The following is a 22,735-nucleotide window of genomic DNA, read 5'->3' as shown; positions in this document are numbered from 1 at the left end:
AACAGGAGGGGAGGGGAGGGGAGGATTGCTTGTATTAGAATAATACAGGGAGGGAGGAAGAGAAAAGAAGATTGCTTATATTAGAGTAATACCAGAAAATGTTGATGGAAGGGAAGAGATAGATTTAGATGTTAGAAGATATATTTAGGAATAAATATATTATTAAGATATATTTAGTACTTAATGATTAAATAAAAGGGGAAGATGATGAGATAGATGCTCGCTAAAATATTAGGTGTGGGGTAAGACAGAAATGATGTGGAGTTAGTACTTGTAGTTCATAGTCTTCAGTACGACAAGCATCTCTTCTGGCTGGCTGTATGGCGTGAGCTCTGCAGCTGATGGGCGTGTAGACATCATGTACTGCATTTGCTTGTGAGGTACTCTTTGTTAGCGTTCATTATTGATGATGGTCCCAGAAATGTGTAATGGTTTTACATTATGCCTCTACTAATGAAAATGTAATGAGAGTTTGAAAGAGATGAAATCCCGTAAGATCATAGCAGTGACAGTCTGTTTTAGTCATGCGGGGTTTGAAGTCTGGGAAAGGAATCCATATGAGGAATGGCACTGATGGCAGAGATCTTTTAAAAAGATTTTTAAAAATTATTAATTAGCATAGACTACTGGTTCCTCTCATAGAACTACTTTTTAGGATGCCTTGTTTATCTCCCTGTTTCCTTTAGTCTCAACCTAATTACAAGCACCTTACGATTATATCAGTATCTAATTTTGTAGCAGTCTTATTTAAGACTTAAAAACCTGCCAGGCATGGTGGCTCATGCCTGTAATCCCAGTACTTTGGAAGGCTGAGGTGGCTGGATCACTTGAGATCAGGAGTTCAAGTGAGCAAGGCTCTGTCTCAAAAAAAATAAATAAATTCTCACAATCCAACATAAAAACACAACTCAATTTAAAAATAGGGAAAAGATTTGAATTAGACATCATCCTAAAGAAAATATACAAATGGCCAATTAGCACATGAAAAAATGTTCAACATCATTATTTTCAGAATGTTTTGGAATTCCAAGAATATTTAGAAATATTTTTCTAATTTTTTTGGAAAATAATTTGACATAAAATTACCATATGATCTGGCAGTTTTGCTCCTGCTGTATTCAAAATAACAAAAGCATTCAGACAAAAACTAGTATGTGGACATTTATAACAACACTATTCTAAAAGGTAGAATCAACCCAAATGTTCACCAGCTAATTAATAAGTAAAATGTGGTGCCTACATACAGTGAAATATTATTCTCAGCCATAAAGAAGAATGAAGTACTTACTGCCGGGTGCGGTGGCTCACACCTGTGGGAGGCCGAGGCAGGTGGATCATGAGATCAAGAGATCGAGACCATCCTGGCCAACTTGGTGAAGCCCCGTCTCTACTAAAAATACAAAAATTAGCCAGGCGTGGTGGTGGGCGCCTGTAATCCCAGCTGCTCAGGAGGCTGAGGCAGCATATTCGCGGAGGTTGCAGTGAGCCGAGATCACGCCACTGCGCTCCAGCCTGGCGAAAGAATGAGACTCCATCTCAAAAAAAAAAAAAAAAAAAGACGTACTGATACATGCTACAACATGGGTGGGCCTTGAAAACATTATGCTAAGTGGAAGCAGCCAGACACAAAAGGCTGTATTGTGTGACTCCATTTATACCTCTCAGAACAGGCAATCCATAGAGGTAGAACGTAGATTAGTGATTGCCCGGTGATGAAAAAGGGGAGAATGGAGAGTGACTACCAAAAGGTGTCTTTCTGGGATGATGGGAATTTTCTGGTAATTCTGGTGGTTACACAACACTGTGAATATACTAAAAACCACTGAATGGTACACCTAGAAATTGTGGGTTTCATTTTCTTTCTTTCTTTCTTTAGAGACAGGGTCTTGTTCTGTCATTCAGGCTGTAGTACAGTGGCACGATCATGGCTCACCGTAGCCTTGACCTTCCGGGGTCAAGTGATTCTCCCACCTCAGCCTCCTGAGTAGCTGGGACTACAGGTGTACATCACCACGCCCAGCTAATTTTTAATTTTTTTTAATTTTTCTTTTTCTGAGACGGAGTTTCACTCTTGTTGTCCAGGCTGGAGTGCAATGGCGCGATCTCGGCTCACCACAGCCTCCATTTCCCAGGTTCAGGTGATTCTCCTGCCTCAGCATCCCGAGTAGCTGGGATTACAGGCACGTGCCACCACGCCTGGCTGATTTTTGTATTTTTTAGTAGAGGCGGAGTTTCGCCATGTTAACCAGGCTGGTCTTGAACTCCTGACCTCAGGTGATCTGCCCACCTCAGCCTCCCAAAGTGTTGGGATTACAGGCGTGAGCCACCACGCCCAGCCAAGAAATTTTTATGATGCACACTTTTCTTGTTCCCTTGCCCCTTAGAAATAACTCATAATGGTTTGGTGTACATTTTTCTAAACATGTGTTTTGCTTATATAAACATTTTATTATGTATAAATGTATGCAAATAAGTAGAGATATATATATCTATAGAGAGATATATACATATATATATATATATATATGTGCATTTAGTAAATAGGATCCATTTTTCCAGAGTTATCTTTGCCACAAATCATGTGACCTTGTATATCTAGTTCTGGATTCTATTTTATTTAATTGGTCTAATTGCCTCTTTGTGTTTTTTTGGGAATTGAGACAAGGTCTCGCTCTGTCATCCAGGCTGGACTACAGTGGCACGATCATAGCTCAGTGCAGACGCAAACTCCTAGGCTCAAGGGAGCATCCCATTTCAGCCTCCTGAGTTGAGTAGATGGGACTGCAGGCGCCATCCCACCTGGCCAGTTGTGTGTGTGTGTGTGTGTGTGTATGCGTGTGTGTGGAGACGATGTCCTACTGTGTTGCTCAGGCTTGTCTTGAACTCCTGGCCTCAAGCAATCCTCCCACCTCAGCTTCCCAAAGTGCTGGGATTACAGGTGTGAACCACTGTGCCCAGCCAGGTCTATTTTTAAGCTCTTACATACTTATATAGTCTTAATCAGTGTACCTTTGTAATGAGTTGAGTGTCAGCTTGTTTTTCAAGATCAGCTAAATTTCCTTAGCCTTTTTAAATTGCTACATAGATTTTAGAATTGGTTGTCAATTTCCATAAGAAAAAACCTGGTGGGATTTTATATTGGAGATTGTAGTGAACCAAAGGGTTAATTTGGGAATAGTTGACATCTTTACAATAGTTTTCCAATCTGTGAGCATGATCTATATATCCCTGTAGGATATCTTTAATTTCTCTCAATAATACTTTGTAGTTTTTTTTTTTTTGAGATGGACTCTCGCTCTGTCCCCCAGGCTGGAGTGCAGTGGCGCCATCTTGGCTCACTGAAAGCTCCACCTCCCAGGTTCACGTCATTCTCCTGCCTCAGCCTCCTGAATAGCAGGGACTACAGGCGCCTGCCACCACGGCCGGCTAATTTTTTGTATTTTTAGTAGAGACGGGGTTTCACTGCGTTAGCCAGGACAGTCTCGATCTGCTGACCTCGTAATCCACCCACCTCAGCCTCCCAAAGTGCTGGGATTACAGGCGTGAGCCACCATGCCCGGCCTACTTTGTAGTTTTTTATGTAGGGGTATTGTACAATATGGGCTTCCTTCCACATTGGACTTAAAAATGTACTTAGTTCTTTTTTAATAGTAGTTAAATACAGGTTGGGATCTCCATGTCTTTTCTTACTTAGCTGAACCAAACCCTCCCTGTGTCTCTCTCTATTTGTCTCTCTCCCTCTCCCTTTCTCCCTCCTGAACGCATCCTCTTCTGGACCGTTCCAGTGGTCCTTACCCTGAGGCTGGGGCAAGCTGTCATCCTCAAAAGCTTGGAGGCCTAGAAGCCCTTTCTCTCTTCCAAGCCAATGGGCCCTCCAATTTTCCTAATTGTATACTACAGTATTGTAATTTTTAAAGACATATTTTACTTTCAAATTTTGTATTATCTCTATTTAGAAGAGATGGAGGAGGAAGGAAAAGTTTGTAAATTACCTTCTTTAGCCAAGGAAAGGTATTGTTTCCAATTGTTTACACCTTCTTATTGTCCCATCCAGTTGGTATTTTAAAATAGCTCTTTGTCCTACCACCCATACCACCAAAAACAACAATTAAAATGACAACACAAACATTAACAAGTTATGAAATAGCAAAACTTACTGATTACTTCCTATATACAAAGTACTAATCTAAGCCCTATAAATACTGTACCTTGGGCCGGGCGTGGTGGCTCATGCCTGTAATCCCAGCACTTTGGGAGACTGACAAGGGCGGATCACGAGGTCAAGAGATTGAGACCATCCTGGCCAACATGGTGAAACCCCGTCTCTACTAAAAATACAAATATTAGCTGGGCATGGTGGCGTGCGCCTGTAGTCCCAGCTACTTGGGAGGCTGAGGCAGGAGAATCACTTGAACCTGGGAGATGGAGGTTGCACTGAGCCAGGATCGCTCCACTGCACTCCAGTCTGGTGACAGAGCCGAGACTCCGTCTCAAAAAACAAAAACAAAAACAAAAAAAACCAAAAAACCAAAAGAAAAAACTATACCTCATTTTAAAAGTGGACTCAGGTACGGGTGTGGTGGCTCACACGTATAATCTCAGCACTTTGGGACACCCGAGGTAGGAGAATTGCTTGAAGCCAGAGTTTGAGACCAGCCGGGCAACATAGAGATACTCATCTCTACAAAAAATAAAAAAACTTAGCCGAGTGCAGTGGCCCATGCTGTTACTCCCAGCTACTCAGGAGGCTGAGAGGATCCCCTGGGGCCAGAAGGTTGAGGCCACAGTGAGCTATGATCCTGCCACTGCACTTCAGCCTGTGTGACAGAGCAAGACCCCAACTCTAAAAATAAAAACAATCCTACCTAGTCAGTCATCCCCCTTTTATTTGTGAAGAAATTGAAATCTGAAAGTCCAAGCAAGGTGTCCGGATTCGCACAGCTGGTGCACAGTTGGAGCTGGATACAAGCCAGTTGTTTTTGATTGTTAATGTTGTGGTCATGCCGTATTATTTTACCCCCCTGCTTATTCCATACTCATAGAACATGCTTGATGCTTACCATGGCCTCTGAAGTGGTTGGAGCAAGGGTTGCGGTAGAATGTGGTGCAGTATGATGCCAACATCATGGTCGTGTGATTTATTTGTATTTTTTCCTTTTTTATGGGGCTGATAGACTTCTGATTTATATTAGATCCTTGATATATGTAGAAAGTTTTTGGTCTTGGTTGAAGAATGAAATTATTCTACTTCAGACGAATAGCAACCATCATCGTAAAATGAAGTAGAAATTAATTGCTTTACATATTCTATTCAGATTCCCTGTAGCTTTTATGAGTGTTGTCTAGCCTTTGGATGACAATTTCTGTACATCTCGGTGACATGCCATTCCATTGGTTCTCTTTCTGTCCTTTTATTGTGCCTTACTTACCCTCTGGGTTGGCCTAGCCCCTTGTGCATACACCTGTCATAAAGCTTTCTGTATCGTATTGAAATTATTCATATGTCAGTCTTCACAGCTGCCTAGTAAATTCTGTAAGAATAGACCCATTCTTCCTCATAGCCCTTGTGCCTGACACAGCCGTGATAAGCAGTAGGCACGCGGTGGCCTGTTATTAATAGACATAGACACACAGCCTGCGCTGTAGGGCTTTATTGCTTTCACTCAGACTTCCTGAAGAAAGAAGCAAGAGTCTCTGTGTCTGCAGCATCTCTCCATTCTGGCTTTGCTATCAGAGGAATTTTAAAGCAAAGCTCTGATTGCAATTTTGTACCTCAGAGATGTCAGTGACAAACCATCGCCTGTTGGATGAAGTCCGTATTTCTTGGCTCTCTGTCATTCAGGTTTCTCCATGGTCCTGTCCTCACTGACCTTCTATTCTTCACGTGCACTCTGCATTCATTAAACAGGGCTGTGTCCTTATCCTCTGTTTTTCTGTCTCCGTGCTTTGGCCTGCATTGTATCTTCTGTGTACCCTTCGCCTGCCAAAATCTTACCCGCTCTTCAGATGCCTGATAGAAATGCTAGTCCCTCCGTGAAGCTTTCTGTGATCTCCCTGCTTTCTCTGACCTCTACCCAAAGAGGTCTTTTTCCCATCTGAACTGTTTTTTCTTCTTCTTCTAAGGAAAGCAGCACTGCCATATGAACTCTTAACAGCACTTTCACTATGACACAGCATTATTTTTATACCCTACTAAGTGATACATTCCTTGAGCACAAGGTCTTGCCTTTGTTTTCTCTGCTATTTTGCATTAATTACTGCATTGAACATACAGGGTGAGTATCCCTCATCCAAAGTGCTTGGGATCAGAAGTGTTTTGGATTTTAATTTTTTTTTTTTTTTTGGAATGTTTAAACTTCAGTTTAGGAAGGAATTTGCTTTACAGATTGATGTTTATTTTTTAAATAGATTTTTATTATTGACACTTGTCCTTCGTTTCTAGGGCACTGTGTTTAGTCTTGAGTCGGAGGAGGAGGAATACCCTGGAATCACTGCAGAAGATAGTAATGACATTTATATCCTGCCCAGCGACAACTCTGGACAGGTCAGTCCCCCAGAGTCTCCAACTGTGACCACTTCCTGGCAGCCCGAGAGCTTACCTGTCTCGCTGTCAGCTAGCCAGAGCTGGCACACAGAAAGCCTACCAGTCTCTCTAGGCCCTGAGTCCTGGCAGCAGATTGCAATGGATCCTGAAGAAGTGAAAAGCTTAGACAGCAACGGAGCTGGAGAGAAGAGTGAGAACAACTCCTCCAATTCTGACATCGTGCACGTGGAAAAAGAAGAAGTGCCCGAGGGCATGGAAGAGGCTGCTGTGGCTTCTGTGGTCTTGCCAGCGGGGGAGCTGCCAGAGGCCCTCCCTGAAGCCCCAGCCCCCTTGCTTCCACATATCACTGCCACCTCCTTGCTGGGGACAAGGGAACCTGACACAGAAGTGATCACAGTGGAGAAATCCAGCCCTGCTACATCCCTGTTTGTAGAACTTGATGAAGAAGAGGTGAAAGCAGCAACAGTTGAACCTACTGAAGTGAAGGAGGTGGTCCCCGCGCCGGAACCTACAGAAACGCTGCTGAGTGAGAAGGAGACAAACGCAAGGGAAGAGAGCCTTGGGGAAGAGCTGTCCCCTCCCGGTGAGATGAAGCCCCTGCTGCTCTCTGAGGGCAAATCTAGACTGTCCCCCGCCGGCGAGATGAAGCCCCTGCCGCTGTCTGAGGGCAAGTCTATACTGCTGTTTGGAGGCGCTGCTGCTGTTGCCATCCTGGCAATGGCCATCGGGGTAGCCCTGGCTCTGAGAAAGAAATAGAAGGCTTTTCAGGAGAGACAGACAGAAGGATGTAAGGTTGGAGTTGTACTGGCTGGAATTTGAACCTCCAGCAGCTGTCTGGACATTTGTGGAACACTCTGGGATAACTGGGGACTTCTGCTCAACGTGGCAGTGGCATGTTAGGCATGTTAGGGCTTGAGGGGGGGCATTCACGTTCATCTGACTGTAAATCCCAAGGGCCTCGGCTCATGCTAAATTGAGAAAACTTAGGGGTAAAGCCCCCCTCCAGGACAGGGTTTCCCAGCCTTGGCACTAGTGATATTCTGATCATTCTCTGTGGTGGGATGTTCAGCAGCATCCCTGGCCTCCACCCACTAGATGCCAGTGGCACACCCCTCCCAGAGATGACAACCGAAAATGTCTGTAGACATTGCCACATGTTCCTTGTGAACATCCCCTGTGGAGACCCACTGCTTTAGCGGAAGAGGGTTTACTTAGGAGGAATTGGGATAGAAATCCCCAGCTGAGAGAGCTTAGCTGTGGGCTCCTCAGCTACTGACTTGTTAGCTCTTAATCCCCTTAGAATTTCATCTTTCCTGATGAGCAGGCTGGGCTCTGCACCCACTCTTTTTTTGCCCCCCCGCCCCTCATCCTGGAGTGTGAGGGTGCTCGCCCGTACTCTCAGCTGCCTCTCAGGGACTGCACTGTTCCTCTTCACCCCCAGGTTCCTGCTAAAATCCCATTAAGGGGGGGTTGTTCTGGACTTCTGCTCAGACCTGTCAAGTCCCCAAAGCTTCCTGCAGCTCCACCTTGTAAAAATGCTGCCTTTAGGAATCTTTGAAATATGTATACAGAGAAAATAACATGAAAGAGACCTGGGGTCCCCACTTGTGAGTGCAATTGCAAGTCAGTCTGCCTAGAGAGACACATTTGTCTTGTGTCAAGGCAGGAGGAAAACCCGGATGACCTTCTGAGGTCTCTTCAGCACTTTTCATCAGTGGTCACCCACCGCTATGGTTAGTTGCCAGCAACATCTCTGTTGCTGGATGGGCACTGTCTTTAATCCTGGGCTAGTATGTTTTTTCCAATACGTGACCTCAGTCTTACTACTGACCAGTTCTATGGGTCTCTTGCTAGGTGGTAAGGATTTTTATTCTTGGGCTTTTAGAGCCAGTTAGGTCATAACTCTTATGAAATATAGAGTGTCCTAAATATCACTGAAATAAAAAGTAGGAAAAAGAAGCTTGAATGTTAAGACTGAGGCTGCTCTGCAGATTCTAGTTTGGCTTTCAGAGTTCAAGAATGGCAGCATCTTCACCTGAATTCTTCAATGCCAGGGTAATAAACCAGAATAGTCCTAATCAGTATATGCTAGTTGAGCATTGGCATAATTTTCTTTCCTCTGGCTGATCCCAGCCCTGAAGGAAGAGTAAACCTGCATCTCTCCATGCCCAAGGGTCACGACGTCACTATGCAGGGCACATGTGGCTTGGTTTAAAAAGGTCATCTTAGATTTGTCTTAGTAAATGTAATAAATTATTTTTTAGATCCTGAAATTTATAATAATAATACTTTACCTACCCTGATCACAAAACCTGATGTTTTAAATGTGCTTTCTTTTTGAAATTTATGTTTTCAAATAAAATCTCCCTAAAGCAATACTATTTAAAAATTGGTCAAAACAAGGTCTGGGAGTGTGTTTGTGTGTCTTTCCAGCTTTATCGTGTAGCGTGTCTTTATGTTCTGTGTTTTGGTGTCCCACTGAGGGACTGATGTTTGAAGGGTTTTTGTGTACTTGGATAAGTAATTAGAGGTGGGGGGGGGAATGGGATTAGCGAGGCAACAATTTTTTTCTTCATGGGCTCTGATAGTTGCATTGGATTATTCTGTATTCTAATTGCTATTATTTGTGTTTGCATAGGTGAAGAGCAGATACAACTGGTGAGTTATCTTGATTTTAAAAAAGTGATAAAATACTTGGAGTTCCAATATTAACACTTGCCAACTCTGGATCCTCCACTGGCTGAGCAGATTCAAGCGCCGATCGAAGCCAGGTTCATCCCTGAACTGCTGAAAGGAGGTGCTCGTGAGGCTAGGATATTTGAGTCTGTGCTGCCCACAAAAGGAAAGAATAAGGAAGAAATGTGGTATGGAAGTGGCTACTTGCTGCTTTATTTCCCCACCTGTTGAACACTCAGCCACAGTGATTTGGCCAGTTGTATTTTGCTAGGTAATGGAGCTAGTGTTTTCCATTGGCTTTCTTTTTTTTTTTTTTTTTTTTTTTTTGAGACAGAGTCTCGCTTAGTCGCCCAGGCTGGAGTGCAGTGGCGCGATCTCGGCTCACTGCAAGCTCCGCCTCCCGGGTTCACGCCATTCTCCTGCCTCAGCCTCCCGAGTAGCTGGGACTACAGGCGCCCGCCGCCTCGCCCGGCTAATTTTTTGCATTTTTAGTAGAGACGGGGTTTCACAGTGTTAGCCAGGATGGTCTCGATCTCCTGACCTTGTGATCCGCCCGTCTCGGCCTCCCAAAGTGCTGGGATTACAGGCTTGAGCCACCGCGCCCGGCCTCCATTGGCTTTCTCTAGGTAACTCTCGGTCAGCTCCTGAGTTAACAGGATGTGGCAGCATCCCCGTTCTTCCTTCACTTCCTTACCTCATGAGGACTGCTTCCTACCGTGCTCCTGCTTTTTGCTCATACATTTAAAAAACGATTTCTCAAGCTCCCCTTCCTTTTTGGGGGAGGAGCTGATAGTAGGTCATTCCTTCCTGCTTCCAACTTACATACCCTCTAAGTGAAGGTAAAGGAAAGATTCAGTATAAATCCAACTTGTTTATAGAAAAGTTCTTGTTCTTAGACCTCATCTCAACTGCTCTGTTGAAGGTAATGATTTATTGGGGGGAAAAAAACAAAGAATGCCAATTTATCCTCTCTGTATTAAAGTGATAATTCTGGGCCCACAGAAATCAGTCAGTACCTACAGTGTGCCTTAAGGGGACTCTCATTTCCTTCTAGAGAACATTCTAGATCAAGAAATGCAACTGTTGACCTTCTGGGTCACCCATTTCCCCCTCGAGGCATTCTTGAGACCCCTTCTCACCTGCATTTCTGTCCCAGGGATACCAGATACAGCCACTATCTACCTAGGCTTGTCCTGGGGGAGTGAGCCGTGAACCTGGAGACATGGCTTTGACTCACAGCTACTATTAATTTCCTCAGGCTTTGAGCTGATTCCCTCAATAATATGAAAGTAATGCCTGCTCATTTCCTTTCTCCTGAAAGGTATGAGATGTGGACATTTCAGTGTTTGAATTATTTTAAGAGATGTTTTATAGAAATAAAATGTAGCTAAGAAGTTGTTTCCCTTTCTCTTAATTTCTTACATCTTTCCACACACACTTATCTTTCCAAGAATTTGAGGTGGTGATCATATCCATCAAGACGGCCTTATAGGCTATCAGATTGCTAACAGACACGACTTAGAGCATCTGCCCAAATTCCCACACAAGCATTATCTCATCTAACATCTCAGCGACACGCTGCATACCAGAATGTTTCCTCTTCTCTGGTGCACCAGGACCTGCCCTTAGTGATAATCTCTTGATTATGACATCCATTTGAGTTTAGAGTGTATAATTTTTCCTAAAAAAACCTCATGTCAATAATTATACTTTTAGCAAATAGTAGTTGAGCATTTACAACATGCCAGAGATGGTTCTAGTGCTCTCACATGCCTTATTTCACCTTCACAGTTCTAATCACTGTTTGTATTCCTTTTATTCCCATATTACAGAATGAGGAACTTAATCAGAGTTCGTTAGTTGTTTTTTTTTTTTTTTTTTTTTTTTGAGACAGTCTCACTCTGTCGCCCAGGCTGGACTGCAGTGGCGCAATCTCGGCTCACTGCAAGCTCTGCCTCCCAGGTTCACGCCATTCTCCTGCCTCAGCCTCCCAAGTAGCTGGGACTACAGGCGCCCGCCACCACGCCCAGCTAATTTGTTTGTATTTTTAGTAGAGATGGGGTTTCACCGTGTTAGCCAGGATGGTCTCGATCTCCTGACCTCGTGATCCGCCCGCCTCAGCCTCCCAAAGTGGTGGGATTACAGGCGTGAGCCACCACGCCTGGCCCAGAGTTTGTTAGTTGTTCTAATGTCCTCAAGCATAGGAGAGGCAAGGCAATGATTTTGCCAGTTTTTATCCTTTTCCTGGCCCTGCAAAGCAGTATTGGCAGGTCCCCTGCAAACAGTTGCGCCAGTTGTTTACTGCATAAGGACTGACAGGACAAATTCCGATGTGCAGCCTGTGCTCTGCTCGCCATGCTGTGGGCCTTGGGAGAAGGGAAGTCTTAATTTGTACAAAGTCACCATATAGGCTCACTTAAATATTAAGCATGTTCTACTACAGAAAACAAGAGTGAGGGTTAGGTCCAGGACTGGTCTCAGCTTCCAATTATGTAGCTGTTTTCCATGTAGACATTGAGTGAGATGCTTTGTGGTTACAGAATCCACAGGCATTGCTGATGAGCTTTCATTAGCTTTCTTGATTAAATATTTTTGCTTATAAACAAGGTTAGGCGATCTGTCCCAGCAATGATCACAAAGTGCTAAGTGAAGGGGGTGAAGACAGCAGATGCATTTCTCACTCTTTTTCTGTTTGTTCGAGTGTGTCCCTTCTCCCCTGCGTATGCCATCATAAGGGTAGGGCTGTGGAGTGAAGTGGGGGAATACCTGGAAGCACTGCTTGGCCTCTGGACAGACACTCGAACAGGTCGGGGACTTAGGAGGGTTGACCAGGTATGGCCACAAGTATGTCAGCTCCTGGAAGACCCTCCCGGTGAAAACCTAGGACATTCCACAGCACATCATGGTAGTTATCACCTTGGCTGGAGAACATCAGTTCTGTGGTACAGAACAGTGACGTTCAGTGATCTCATCTATAAAGAGAGCTCCATGGACAGTTGGAAAGTGCATGCCACTAAAATATTAGCACATCCCATCTTCCCTTTCTTTTCGCAAGGCTGTTTCACTTCAGCCTGGCATCCTCACTCAGTAACACCATCAGGTCTTCCACATTTGATGTCTACGCCACAGGAGCCCACACCAGACTGCTGCTTCCCTGCGAGCGCACAGTGAAATTGTTCTCGGGGGTATTTGCAAGGCCTTGTCATCAGTTAAAAAGTAGCAGCTGCCTCCAGGTGAGTCTCCGCCGCTCTCACCTCTCCTCGGGAAACTGTATAGTGATAGTGCTCACTGTGGGGAGTGTTCTTTGCACCACCAGAAGAAACTAGTTAATGAATGTACTATTTAGAAGAAAAGTTTTGACATTTTAAGACTACCAGTTGTTCCCTTTCCCCAGGAAACGAAGGTCAAAGTACAGTCTTCCCTGTTGCAGAGCTTGGAGTAACTCTGTCCCTGATGCTTTCCAGCAAGAGAACAGTATTATGTAGAGGGGTCCTTGGCCAGCATCAAAGGAAAACATTTATTTTTTTCCTAAACCTGCATTTTCCCTATTACAGTCTTCCATTTCTTCCTCCAGATTAAAAGTGCCTCTTCCTACCTAACTCATTCCTTAATTAAGGTCAGTTTAGTGTTGGCTCAAATGCTGTCATGTTAAAAATACCAGAATTGATCGGTGATTTGGATAATTAGGTTAACACGGGCATTTTACTGAAGCAGCACGTTTCCTTTTTCTGTGTGAGTTCCATGGGCCCCCTGTGCGGCCGCTCTGCTTTGCTGAACTGACCATTGTGGCTCATTCTGGCTCCTTTTCCCTCCTGTCATCTACCTTTTGGCCAATCTCCTCTTCATCGGGGGAAGGAACAGACTTCAAATCTGTGAGTTATTCTGTCAGAAGCAATGTACTAGAGAGAACACATGGGATCTGAAGACAATCGATGGACTCATCTTTCTATCCACATGGTCGGTCACTCTATGCCCTTGACTTAGGCGGTATCATTTCATATGATCAATTGTCTTTGTAAGTCCATACTTAATTGGTTTGACTCCAGGTTCTGAAAACAAGATCGTTACATTCAAAGGACTCTCTATATTCCAATTCTCAGTGAGCACAACTAATAAAGTTGTTGGACAATAAAACCAGGCGCTAGTGCTGTGACCCTTTAAGGAAGCCTTGAGTATCTCAGCAGTTAATGCTGGATCCTAAGAGGAGAGGTCAGGAATGCTTTGACCTTATGAATGCACCAGATATCCCACATGACTTTCAGATACACCAAGCATCTTTTCAAGGAGAAAGCTTTTGATGTTTAACAAAGGAATTTCCATCACTTCATTCGAATATTTTTAAAACAGAAAGGAAAACACATTCTTTGAATTGAAATCACCTTTCAGTCATTTCCACGAGGATTGTGTTACAGGGTAAAATCCACCAACTGCCAGGATATGCCTGAGTCACCATGGCTGGGAAGTGCTCAAGACTGGAGCAGCTGTGTTTGAGACAATGCAATCTGTTTATAATGTTGGCTTTGGGAGAAGGGGTGATGCTCTTGCTTTACAACCAAGACGGTATCTCAGATTTGGTCTGGAAGAATTTACTCTAAGGCCTGTTATAAGCTGTAATAAAATGGCGGCCTACTGTATGAATTCAAGTGAAACAGAGTAAGGTGAAGATGCCGTGGAAGAGGCAGTGAGAGATGATAGTCCAGTCATTTGCTGCTCTAGAGCCCTTTTCCATTAGTTCCGGGTGACACCTGTATAGCCCCTTTGGGAAGAAAATGCCTCCCCCAGTGAGAATCTGATTATAATGGCTGATGTATGGACGGTGTGTAGGTGCAGCGTGGTTCAACTTTTTTTCCATTGTGGTCAGGAAACTTTTTTAAAAGTCCACTCTGAAACAGGAAAAGTCATAGTTTTAGAAAGATTTATTTCCAAACCATGGCCTTCACACTGCACGGCAGCATTTCTTTTTAGTATTTGTAACCTTTTGCCCACTTCAATTGAGCCAGCCCTAGCGTGGCATGTATTCCATGCTGAACAATATAGAGTTTGTTTTTCTTTTCTGATGATTTTAAACTCTTACGGAACAGGAAAGCGGTAAGAAGAAATCATGAGTCTGTCAGTGCCCTTACTCATGCGCGTCTCCAGTAGCCTCCTGTTGTGGTCACAGGAGATTCCTGTTCACAGCAATGTGTGTGATACAGACCCAGCGTCCACCGTCGTGCTTTTAAACTGATTCCTAGGCCATAGCTTCCCATTGAACAGCAGACCAGTGTTGCATTGTTTCTTTTTTTTTTTTTTTTTTTTTGAGACGGAGTCTCGCTCTGTCGCCCAGGCTGGAGTGCAGTGGCACGATCTTGGCTCGCTGCAAGCTCCGCTTCTCGGGTTCACGCCATTCTCCTGCCTCAGCCTCCTGAGCAGCTGGGACTACAGGCACCCGCCACGGTGCCCGGCTAATTTTTTGTATTTTTAATAGAGACGGGGTTTCACTGTGGTCTCGATCTCCTGACCTTGTGATCCGCCCGCCTCGGCCTCCCAAAGTGCTGGGATTACAGGCGTGAGCCACCGCGCCCGGCGCATTGTTTCTAAAGCTAAGCTCTTCCTTGTTTATTTTGGTACTACCTAAGTGACTTGGTTTTGACTGTCCCTAGGAGAGGGAACTGCTTTGCTGAATTTTTAAAAAGTCCAACTGCTCTTTCATCTTTTATGCTTAGAAACCTCTTCTCTCCAGATGCACTTCTGAGGCATGGATGAGCCGAGCGTACGGCTAGAAACTGGAAGTCTACAGCTTCTGTAAACTTCCCGGGCTACTCCCGGGGCATCGCAGTAGCTTCCGGCACCTGTGGCTTAATGTCTTTAGCAAAGCCTTGATGTCATGGAAGGAGAAAAGGTGCATGCCGTTAGTTACCTGATTTTGTAAACGGTGGCTGACCTGGGCCCTTAAACCACCTTCACACCTTTTAGAACCACAAGTGGTTCTTTTTGACTCAAACAAAGGGAGATGAAATTGAGAAGGTCAAGCGCCTACGTACTGGCGTCAGACGGTCCCAGTGTTTGCGTGCAGCACTTCAGTTCCGAATCTCTGGGCCATTTGGTTTTTAAACAGGAAGATTGTTGGTTCCTTAGTATTAAGATAGTCCCTATTTTGAGTGGAATTTTTCATTCGTAAGGGATATGTTCCTTTCCTCTCCAATTCTTGCTTTCCTCAAACAGGATACTGCCTGCTGTAAGACCATCCCCTATGGTTGTACTTTAATAAACAGTAATTTTTTTTACCAAAAAAATTGTATTTTGTTTCTACTTCCTTGAAACCTGCTTTTCAATTTAATTTTCAAGTGAGAACCTGCACAGCGGAAATAAAGGCACCATGTATAGATTTACGAATGTGCAGATTCATGTGTGGATAATACGAAGGCCATTCAAATACGTGTAAATTGATATTTTCATTCAAGTATATTAATGTGGATCTTTTAGAATGCGTTATAAGCTTAAAACATTGTCTTTAAAACAGAAATCACAGCTATCTTCCAGCCCGTCTTCTCTAGGAACGCTGTTGACGTGCCAGGGCTCTGTCTACACTGGAAGCAGCTACATGGCTGTGACCATATCGAGCTTTAGCCAGTCATACTTTTGGAACTGTCGGTTCAGTCCATCCCCTAGAGCAAGAAAGGAGAAAAAGCCAGAATCAGCTGGGCTCATTCACAAACCAGGCTCCAGAGCGCTGTGCCACAGTGGAGCAAAGCTGGGGTTTATGCAAAAACATGTTCTCCAGGGCCCTAAAGTCCTATCCGTGCATCCTACTTTCTGCTACGTGGGGGCAACTGCAAAAACAGGCTGTTCAGGCGGTGAGGTGGCTATTCACATCTCCGAGGCATCGACAGTGTCAGGAGGCCCCTGCTGGGTTAGAGGAATCACGATTCTGCCTCAGCCGTCAGTCTCTGGTAAGCTGTCCATACAGACAGCCACACACGTCCTGCCCACTCATTCCCCCTTTACATGGGTGTTGGTAAAAGCTGTCCAGGAATGGCCTCAGGCTTACCTCCTTCCAACAATTCAGCTGGGTTTAATGCCTGATTTAAGATTTATATTCATTCTCCTGGGTTTTTTTTTTTTTTTTTTTTTTTTTTTTTTTTGAGACGGAGTCTCGCTCTGTCACCCGGGCTGGAGTGCAGTGGCCAGATCTCAGCTCACTACAAGTTCCGCTTCCCAGGTTTACGCCATTCTCCTGCCTCAGCCTCCCGAGTAGCTGGGACTACAGGCGCCCACCACCTCGCCCGGCTAATTTTTTGTATTTTTAGTAGAGATGGAGTTTCACCGTGTTAGCCAGGATGGTCTCAATCTCCTGACCTGTGATCTGCCCATCTCAGCCTCCCAAAAGTGCTGGGATTACAGGCTTGAGCCACCGTGCCCGGCCTCATTCTCCTGTTTTTAAAATGCCTGTATAACTGAAGACCACAGCATATAAGGAATGTTTTCTTTTGAGTTCTCAGTAGAGGATTAGATGCTATTTTACTTAAAAACCAAAGCCTGAAGTAATGCTTCTGACATTATCATAAAATCCCAAACATTCGCTAATATTTTTAAATTTACAAATAAGACATATCCACTTAATATCCATTTGGGTCTATGAAACAGAAGCACCAGATTTTGCTACATGGGGGCAACCGCAAAAACCGGCCCTTCTTGGGCAGCGTTGTGAACACTCTGTTTGTTTTTAGAAAGAGGGTCTTGTTTTGTTCAGGCTGGACTGCAGTGGCACAATGAACTCACTGCAGCCTTGAACTCCTGGCCTCAAGCAAAGAGATCCTTCTGCCTCAGCCTCCATGATGGCGTGAACTAGCATGCCACCATGCTCAGCTAATGTTTTTTTCTTTTTTTTTTTGAGACAGTCTCACTCTGTCACCCAGACTGGAGTGCACTGGCGTGATCTTGGCTCACTGCAGCCTCTGCCGCCAGGATTTAAGCGATTGTCCTGCCTCAAGTAGCTGGGATTACAGGCACCTGCCACCGCACCCAGCTAATTTTTTTTGTATTTTTAGTAGAGACGGGGTTTCACCATCTTGGCCAGGCTGGTCTTGAACTCCTGACTTCATGATCCACCGGCCTTGGCCTCCCAAAGTGCTGGGATTACAGGCATGAGCCACCACACCCGGCCCTCAGCTAATTATTTTTATAAATTTTTTAGAGACAGGGTCTTGCCAAGTTGCTCAGTTTTGTCTCAAACTCCTGGCCTCAATCAATCCTCCTCTGCTTCCCAAATTGCTGGGATTACAGGCTTGAGCCACCATGCCCGGCCTTTACACGGTGACTTCTAATACCTGGTTATGGGACAGATGTGCTCTGGAAAAGATTTTAGACAGCTCCCCCCTTTCTCGACTACTTGTTTTGGTTCACATTTCACCTTTTTTTTGAGATGGAGCCTCGCTCTGTCATCCAGGCTAAAGTGCAGTGGTGCGATCTCGGTTCACTGCAACCTCTGCCTCCGGGGTTCAAGCAGTTCTGCCTCACTCAGCCTCCTGAGTAGCTGGGACCACAGGTGTGCACCACCATGCCCGGCTAATTTTTGTATTTTAGTAGAGATGGGCTTTCGTCATGTTGGCCAGGCTGGTCTGGAACTCCTGACCTTAGGTGATCTGCCCATCTCGGCTTCCCAGACTGCTGGGATCACAGGCGTGAGCCACCACGGCCGGCCACATTACACTTATTTTTATGACAAGGCAAGCAGTCTGAAAAGCTCATTGTGGGCCCTCCAGCCCTTTCCTTCCACTCTGCGCCTGCTTATGCTGTGAGGACCCCACCAGGAGTGCGACATGAGCCTTTGCCGCCCCTCTGAGTGGAGCACGTCTCCAATAGTAAGCTGGTAAAGCTCGAGAGGACTGTGGGTGCCCTTCACCACCTTCCACACATAGCTTTCTTGCTCACAACAGCAAAACCTAACCCGAGCAGGACAGCCTGTAACCCTTGTGCTGGCATCAGAGGCAGCGGCCCCGCTGGGCTTCTCAACCTTCCAGAGAAAAGGGCATGGGCAGCAGGCAGGGAAGGGGCTGACCTCATGGGTTCTTACGTTTCTGGCTAAGCTCCTCACATAGGCGCGTAGGTTCTGGTTAATAAAATTCACCGTTGTTTGAAAGACATCACGCAGCAAGGACGGCGTGTGACTGGCCACCTTCTTGGCCAGCAGCAGGGCCAGCACCAGCATTGTCTTCTCCTTCTCCATGTCTGTAGGGTAGGCCTGCAGCAGCTGCTCCAGGGCAATGGCCAGGTCCCTGTTCCGGTCCTGCACAGAGGGGCACACACAACCTGGTTCACTAATACTCTTCCCTCTCAAAGGAAACACAGTCCCCAGTATGAAGCAGCACTTCAAAGGGAAGTACTGATTAAGTATCCAGGGCTGCTGGGCTGAAAGAATGAGAAGCAGTTGAGTTCTGAAAGGCAATGGAAAGGGAAGATTGCAATCACTCCCTGCAGGGGGCTCGTTAAGCAAACGCATGTGTGGTGAGCCCCTGCGCTCACTGTTAGACGGTGATGGGATACAAGAAGCCTTCGTCGTCCCTGCGCCCAAGGCACTTCAAGTCCAGAACTAGTGACCACCTGCGACACCTCAGGCCCAGGCCCATTTTATTGGTGCAGACCTAGCTGAATGGAGGCGAGGAAGGGGACTGCATGGGGGGTACTGGACACAGACCATGAGGCTGGCGAGGACCGTCAGGCCCGTTGGCACACATGCAGAGTTACATGGGAGTGTGCCGGCCACTCCTGCGTTCTAGGCAGCTGCTGGGGACGTCACAGGCTGGCCCTGCTGAACAGAAGCATGACTGGATTTCTAGGAGGTGAGGACGCCTGCGTTTTCAGCTGGTAGAGTCGACAAAGTGGAACTTTCTCTCGTCTCAGCTCCCATCGCTACAGGCCTGTATTTGGCAGTTGGAGGATGTAGCTCTCCTTCCTGCTAAGTGTTTTGTGGACACCGTGCCCCGGACCAACCTTGTATCCCCCACAGTGCCAAGCAAACGGTAGAGCTCAGAAAGCTGTGTGGGTTCCAACCAAGGAGCCCCGCAGACCAGCAGGCGGCACCCCAGGGCTTACGGCTCTCACTGGCACCACTATTAAACTCCCTGCAACCCAAGACAGCGCCCGTTACTTCTGTCAGCCAAACATGCTTCCTTCATCTTTTAGAGGCTTTTACCCCTACACTCTTTCCTCTGATTGAAGGTTCAGGTTTCCTCGATGTGAACCAGCTGAATTCTTCTGAAAAGCAACGAACCATGCCCTGTGTCCAGTTCCTTCGTCAGAGTTCTGGAACGGACAGTCACGAGTTGAGTGGCCTCACGCCACAGTGGGCTGCCTGGTGAGAGGCAGGGGACAGCCCCCACAGGCTCACTCACCTGCCCACACGGTCCTCAGGCCTTCACTCACCTCCTCCGACCGGCTGGTGTTCCGGAGCTGCAGGGCCAGGCCGTTCACCAGGCCCGGAGGGATGCTACGGTCCATGCTGTCCCCGACCTGGGCGAGGTGCCTGGCAATGTTCCGGATGACGTCTTCTTGACTTTCAGAATCTGAGTGTTCAGGCAGGGGCGGCAGAGACAGAGCAGACTCAGCAAATGGCCCTGATACCCTCTCCCACACCACCCTGCCCCAGGAGAGGACAGGTCTGCGATGGGACAAGGCCAGCCCCTCACCCCACAGTGTAGCGCCAGCCCCCACTGGACACGGGCTCCACTCCCCCGGGGCCACGGCAGGCGGGCTGAGCACCAGCGCTGAGCTGAGTTCTGGGCAGTGCCGGAGCTTAGGGCCTCGGCTGAGGCCTAGGTTCCCACGCACAGGCACCATGTCCCCACGGGCAGGGTCAGTGAAGCCGGGGTGTCACGACCACGCCTGAGGTACGAGCCTGGCAGCAGCCTCATGGCTCACACCACACAACCCAGCAGGGTTGGCCTTGGCCTGGGCAGCTGTTGGGGAAGGGGCCCTGTGGGCAGACAGCATCCCGGACCCACCTTCGCCCTCTCCAGCCTGAGAGCCCCCATTCCTCGCCGGAGCCCCCATTCCTCGCCGAGAGCCCCCATTCCTCGCCGGAGCCCCCATTCCTCGCCGAGAGCCCCCATTCCTCGCCGAGAGCCCCCATTCCTCGCCGGAGCCCCCATTCCTCGCCGAGAGCCCCCATTCCTCGCCTAGAGCCCCCATTCCTCACAGTCCCGTCTCAGGAAAACCCCAGTTGTCACTGGCACCAGCAAGGCCCTGGAGAATCTCTCCTGCGTTTCTAACCGGAGATCTCCTCCTTGCCCCTCAGCCCTGCTCCCCTGGACCACAGCCTCCATGCTGCCCCTGCCCAAGTACCACTGTCGCAGCTCCATGTCGGCCAAGCTCAACGACCACGCTCCCTGCCGCCTCCGTTTCTTCCTCAACACTTGCTGTGTTATTGTCTGACACCCCTGCTAGAGGCTAAGCTCCCTAAGGGCTATGATTTTTTAATCTGTTTTGTCCACTGACAAATACCCAGCATTTAAAATAATGCAAGGCACTCAGTAGGTGCTCAGTGAACAATTGTAGGGACCAGGTGTGGTAGTGCACGCCTGTAACCCCAGCGCTTTGGGAGGTGGAGGACAGAAGATTGCTTAAGGCCAGGAGTTAGAGGCTGCAGTGAGCCATGACTGCACCAGCAACAGAGCAAGGCCCTGCCTCTACAAAAAGCTACTTTTTTTTTTTTTGAGACGGAGTCTGACTCTGTCACGCAGGCTGGAGTACAGTGGCATGATCTCGGCTCACTGCAACCTCCGCCTCCGGGTTCAAGCAAGTCTCATGATTTAGCCTCCTGAGTAGCTGGGATTACAGGCACCCACCACCACACCCAGCTAATTTTTGTATTTTAAGTAGAGATGGGGTTTCACCATGTTGGTCAGGCTGGTCTCGAACTCCTGACCTCGTGATCCACCCACCTTGGCCTCCCAAAGTGCTGGGATTACAGGCGTGAGCCACTGTGCCCTGCCTCTACAAAAAACTTTCAAAGGGAGCCAGGTGTACTGCACGTACCTCTAATCCCAGCTACATAGGAGGCTGAGGTGGGAGGACTCCTTGAGGCCAGGAGTTCAAGGCTGCAGTGAGCTGTGATCACACCACTGCCCTCCAGCCTGGGCAATGGAGCACGACCCTGTTTCTTTTCTTTTCTTTTTTTTTTTTTTTGACTGAGTCTCACTCTGCCGCCCAGGCTGGAGCGCAGTGGCGTGATCTCGGCTCACTGCAAGCTCCGCCTCCCGGGTTCAGGCCATTCTCCTGCCTCAGCCTCCCGAATAGCTGGGACTACAGGCGCCCGCCACCACGCCCGGCTAGTTTTTTGTATTTTTTGGTAGAGACGGGGTTTCACCGTGTTAGCCAGGATCGTCTCTATACCTGACCTCATGATCCACCCGTCTCGGCCTCCCAAAGTGCTGGGATTACAGGTTTGAGCCACCGCGCCCGGCCTGACCCTGTTTCTTAAAAAAAGTTTTAATTGTATAAATGAATGAACGGGCCTGTACCTAGCTCCTAGTAAGTGTTCAATAGATGCCAGCTATTGTTATTTCTCCCATTAAATCTTCTACTTTTTTTTGTGCTTGCAACTTCCCTCTGGCTTTTCTGGTTTTGGCTGCTGCTCCCGCCCTCAGTCAGCTGTCAAATCTCACGTTATGTTGCAAACACAAGTGTTTTGCCTACCCTCTGCCACTGTTAGCTCTCATCTGATGACGACAGTCCCACTCCCCGCCGTCCAGTCTACTCTGCCACCTTCACAGCACAGACCTCAGAGCAGGGCAGGGTTGGGGGAAGTGAGGTGCCAAGGAGTGGGCACGTTCTTAGAAGCTGTGCTCTGGGGGTTTCACGGCCTCCCTGGAGTCTGTCCGTGGAACATACAGTATGGTTGCCACATCGCTTCTCTTCAAAACCTCTCAAGGGCTCACCTCTGCTTAAGTGACAAGTCATGACCCAGCTCAAAATACATGACGACTTCACTTCCACGCTTCCTAGGCAAACTCAACTATTCACTGTAGCTTTTTTTCTTTTTCTTTTGTTTTTGAGACGGAGTCTCACTCTGTCACCCAAGCTGGAATGCAGTGGTATGATCTCAGCTCACTGCAACCTCCGCCTCCCGGGTTCAAACAATTCTCTACCTCAGCCTCCCAAGTAGCTGGGATTACAGGCGTCCGCCACCACGCCTGGCTAAGTTTTGTATTTTTTTTTAGTAGAGACGGGGTTTCACCATCTTGGCCAGGATGTTCTTGAACTCCTGACCTTGATCCACCTGCCTTGGCCTCCCAAAGTGCTGGGATTACAGGCGTGAGCCACTGCACCCAGCCTCACTGTAGCGTTTATAGCCGCTGGGCTTTTGCTTAAAAGAGGGCCATTCCCTCTTCCCAGTTTCCAAGGAACCAAATGTACCCAGCCTCCAAGGCCCAGCTCAACGGGAGCTGCAGCCCCACAGTTTTCCTGATTCCCTGCAGAGCAGAGCACCCAGCTCCTCCAGCACCTCATCGCTCCCCCAGCACCGAATCTGTGCCT

General features: G+C 47.1%; 2 protein-coding genes and 1 long non-coding RNA gene across 33 annotated transcripts in view; 1 reads left to right on the top strand and 2 right to left on the bottom strand.

Annotated features, from left to right (window-relative positions):
* The window catches only part of BCL2L13 (BCL2 like 13), a 96,297-nt gene extending 87,354 nt beyond the window's left edge, over window positions 1–8,943 (top strand). For all 27 annotated transcript variants that reach the window (XM_077950890.1, XM_077950893.1, XM_077950886.1 and 24 more), the window contains one exon: window positions 6,443–8,943. In XM_077950890.1, the coding sequence (XP_077807016.1) occupies window positions 6,443–7,300 (858 nt within the window). In that variant the 3' untranslated portion in view covers window positions 7,301–8,943. The remainder of the gene's footprint in view (window positions 1–6,442) is intronic.
* BID (BH3 interacting domain death agonist) overlaps window positions 1–22,735 on the bottom strand; it is an 82,591-nt gene that overhangs the window by 30,050 nt on the left and 29,806 nt on the right. For 3 of the 5 annotated variants that reach the window (XM_015149676.3, XM_015149675.3, XM_077950979.1), the window contains exons 4-6: window positions 19,625–19,764; window positions 18,276–18,488; window positions 15,646–15,867 (exon numbers count right to left, since the gene is read on the bottom strand). In XM_015149676.3, coding sequence (XP_015005162.2) covers window positions 15,856–15,867; window positions 18,276–18,488; window positions 19,625–19,764 — 365 coding nt within the window. In that variant the 3' untranslated portion in view covers window positions 15,646–15,855. Of the gene's footprint in view, window positions 1–15,645; window positions 15,868–17,965; window positions 18,489–19,624; window positions 19,765–22,735 lie in introns of those variants that run through there. The other 2 variants (XM_028828004.2, XM_077950978.1) reach the window with 2 other exon arrangements.
* Window positions 11,018–14,368, bottom strand: LOC144331979 (uncharacterized). Its single transcript, XR_013399637.1, has 2 exons — window positions 13,248–14,368; window positions 11,018–13,119 (listed from the first exon to the last, which is right to left on the bottom strand). It is a non-coding gene; the product is annotated as an uncharacterized LOC144331979 (long non-coding RNA).

The sequence above is a fragment of the Macaca mulatta genome, chromosome 10 (genome assembly GCF_049350105.2).
Source record: "Macaca mulatta isolate MMU2019108-1 chromosome 10, T2T-MMU8v2.0, whole genome shotgun sequence".
NCBI classification, from domain to species: domain Eukaryota; kingdom Metazoa; phylum Chordata; class Mammalia; order Primates; family Cercopithecidae; genus Macaca; species Macaca mulatta.
The sequence above is the reverse complement of the archived record's forward strand: the minus strand, read 5'-3'. Positions and strand labels throughout refer to the sequence as shown.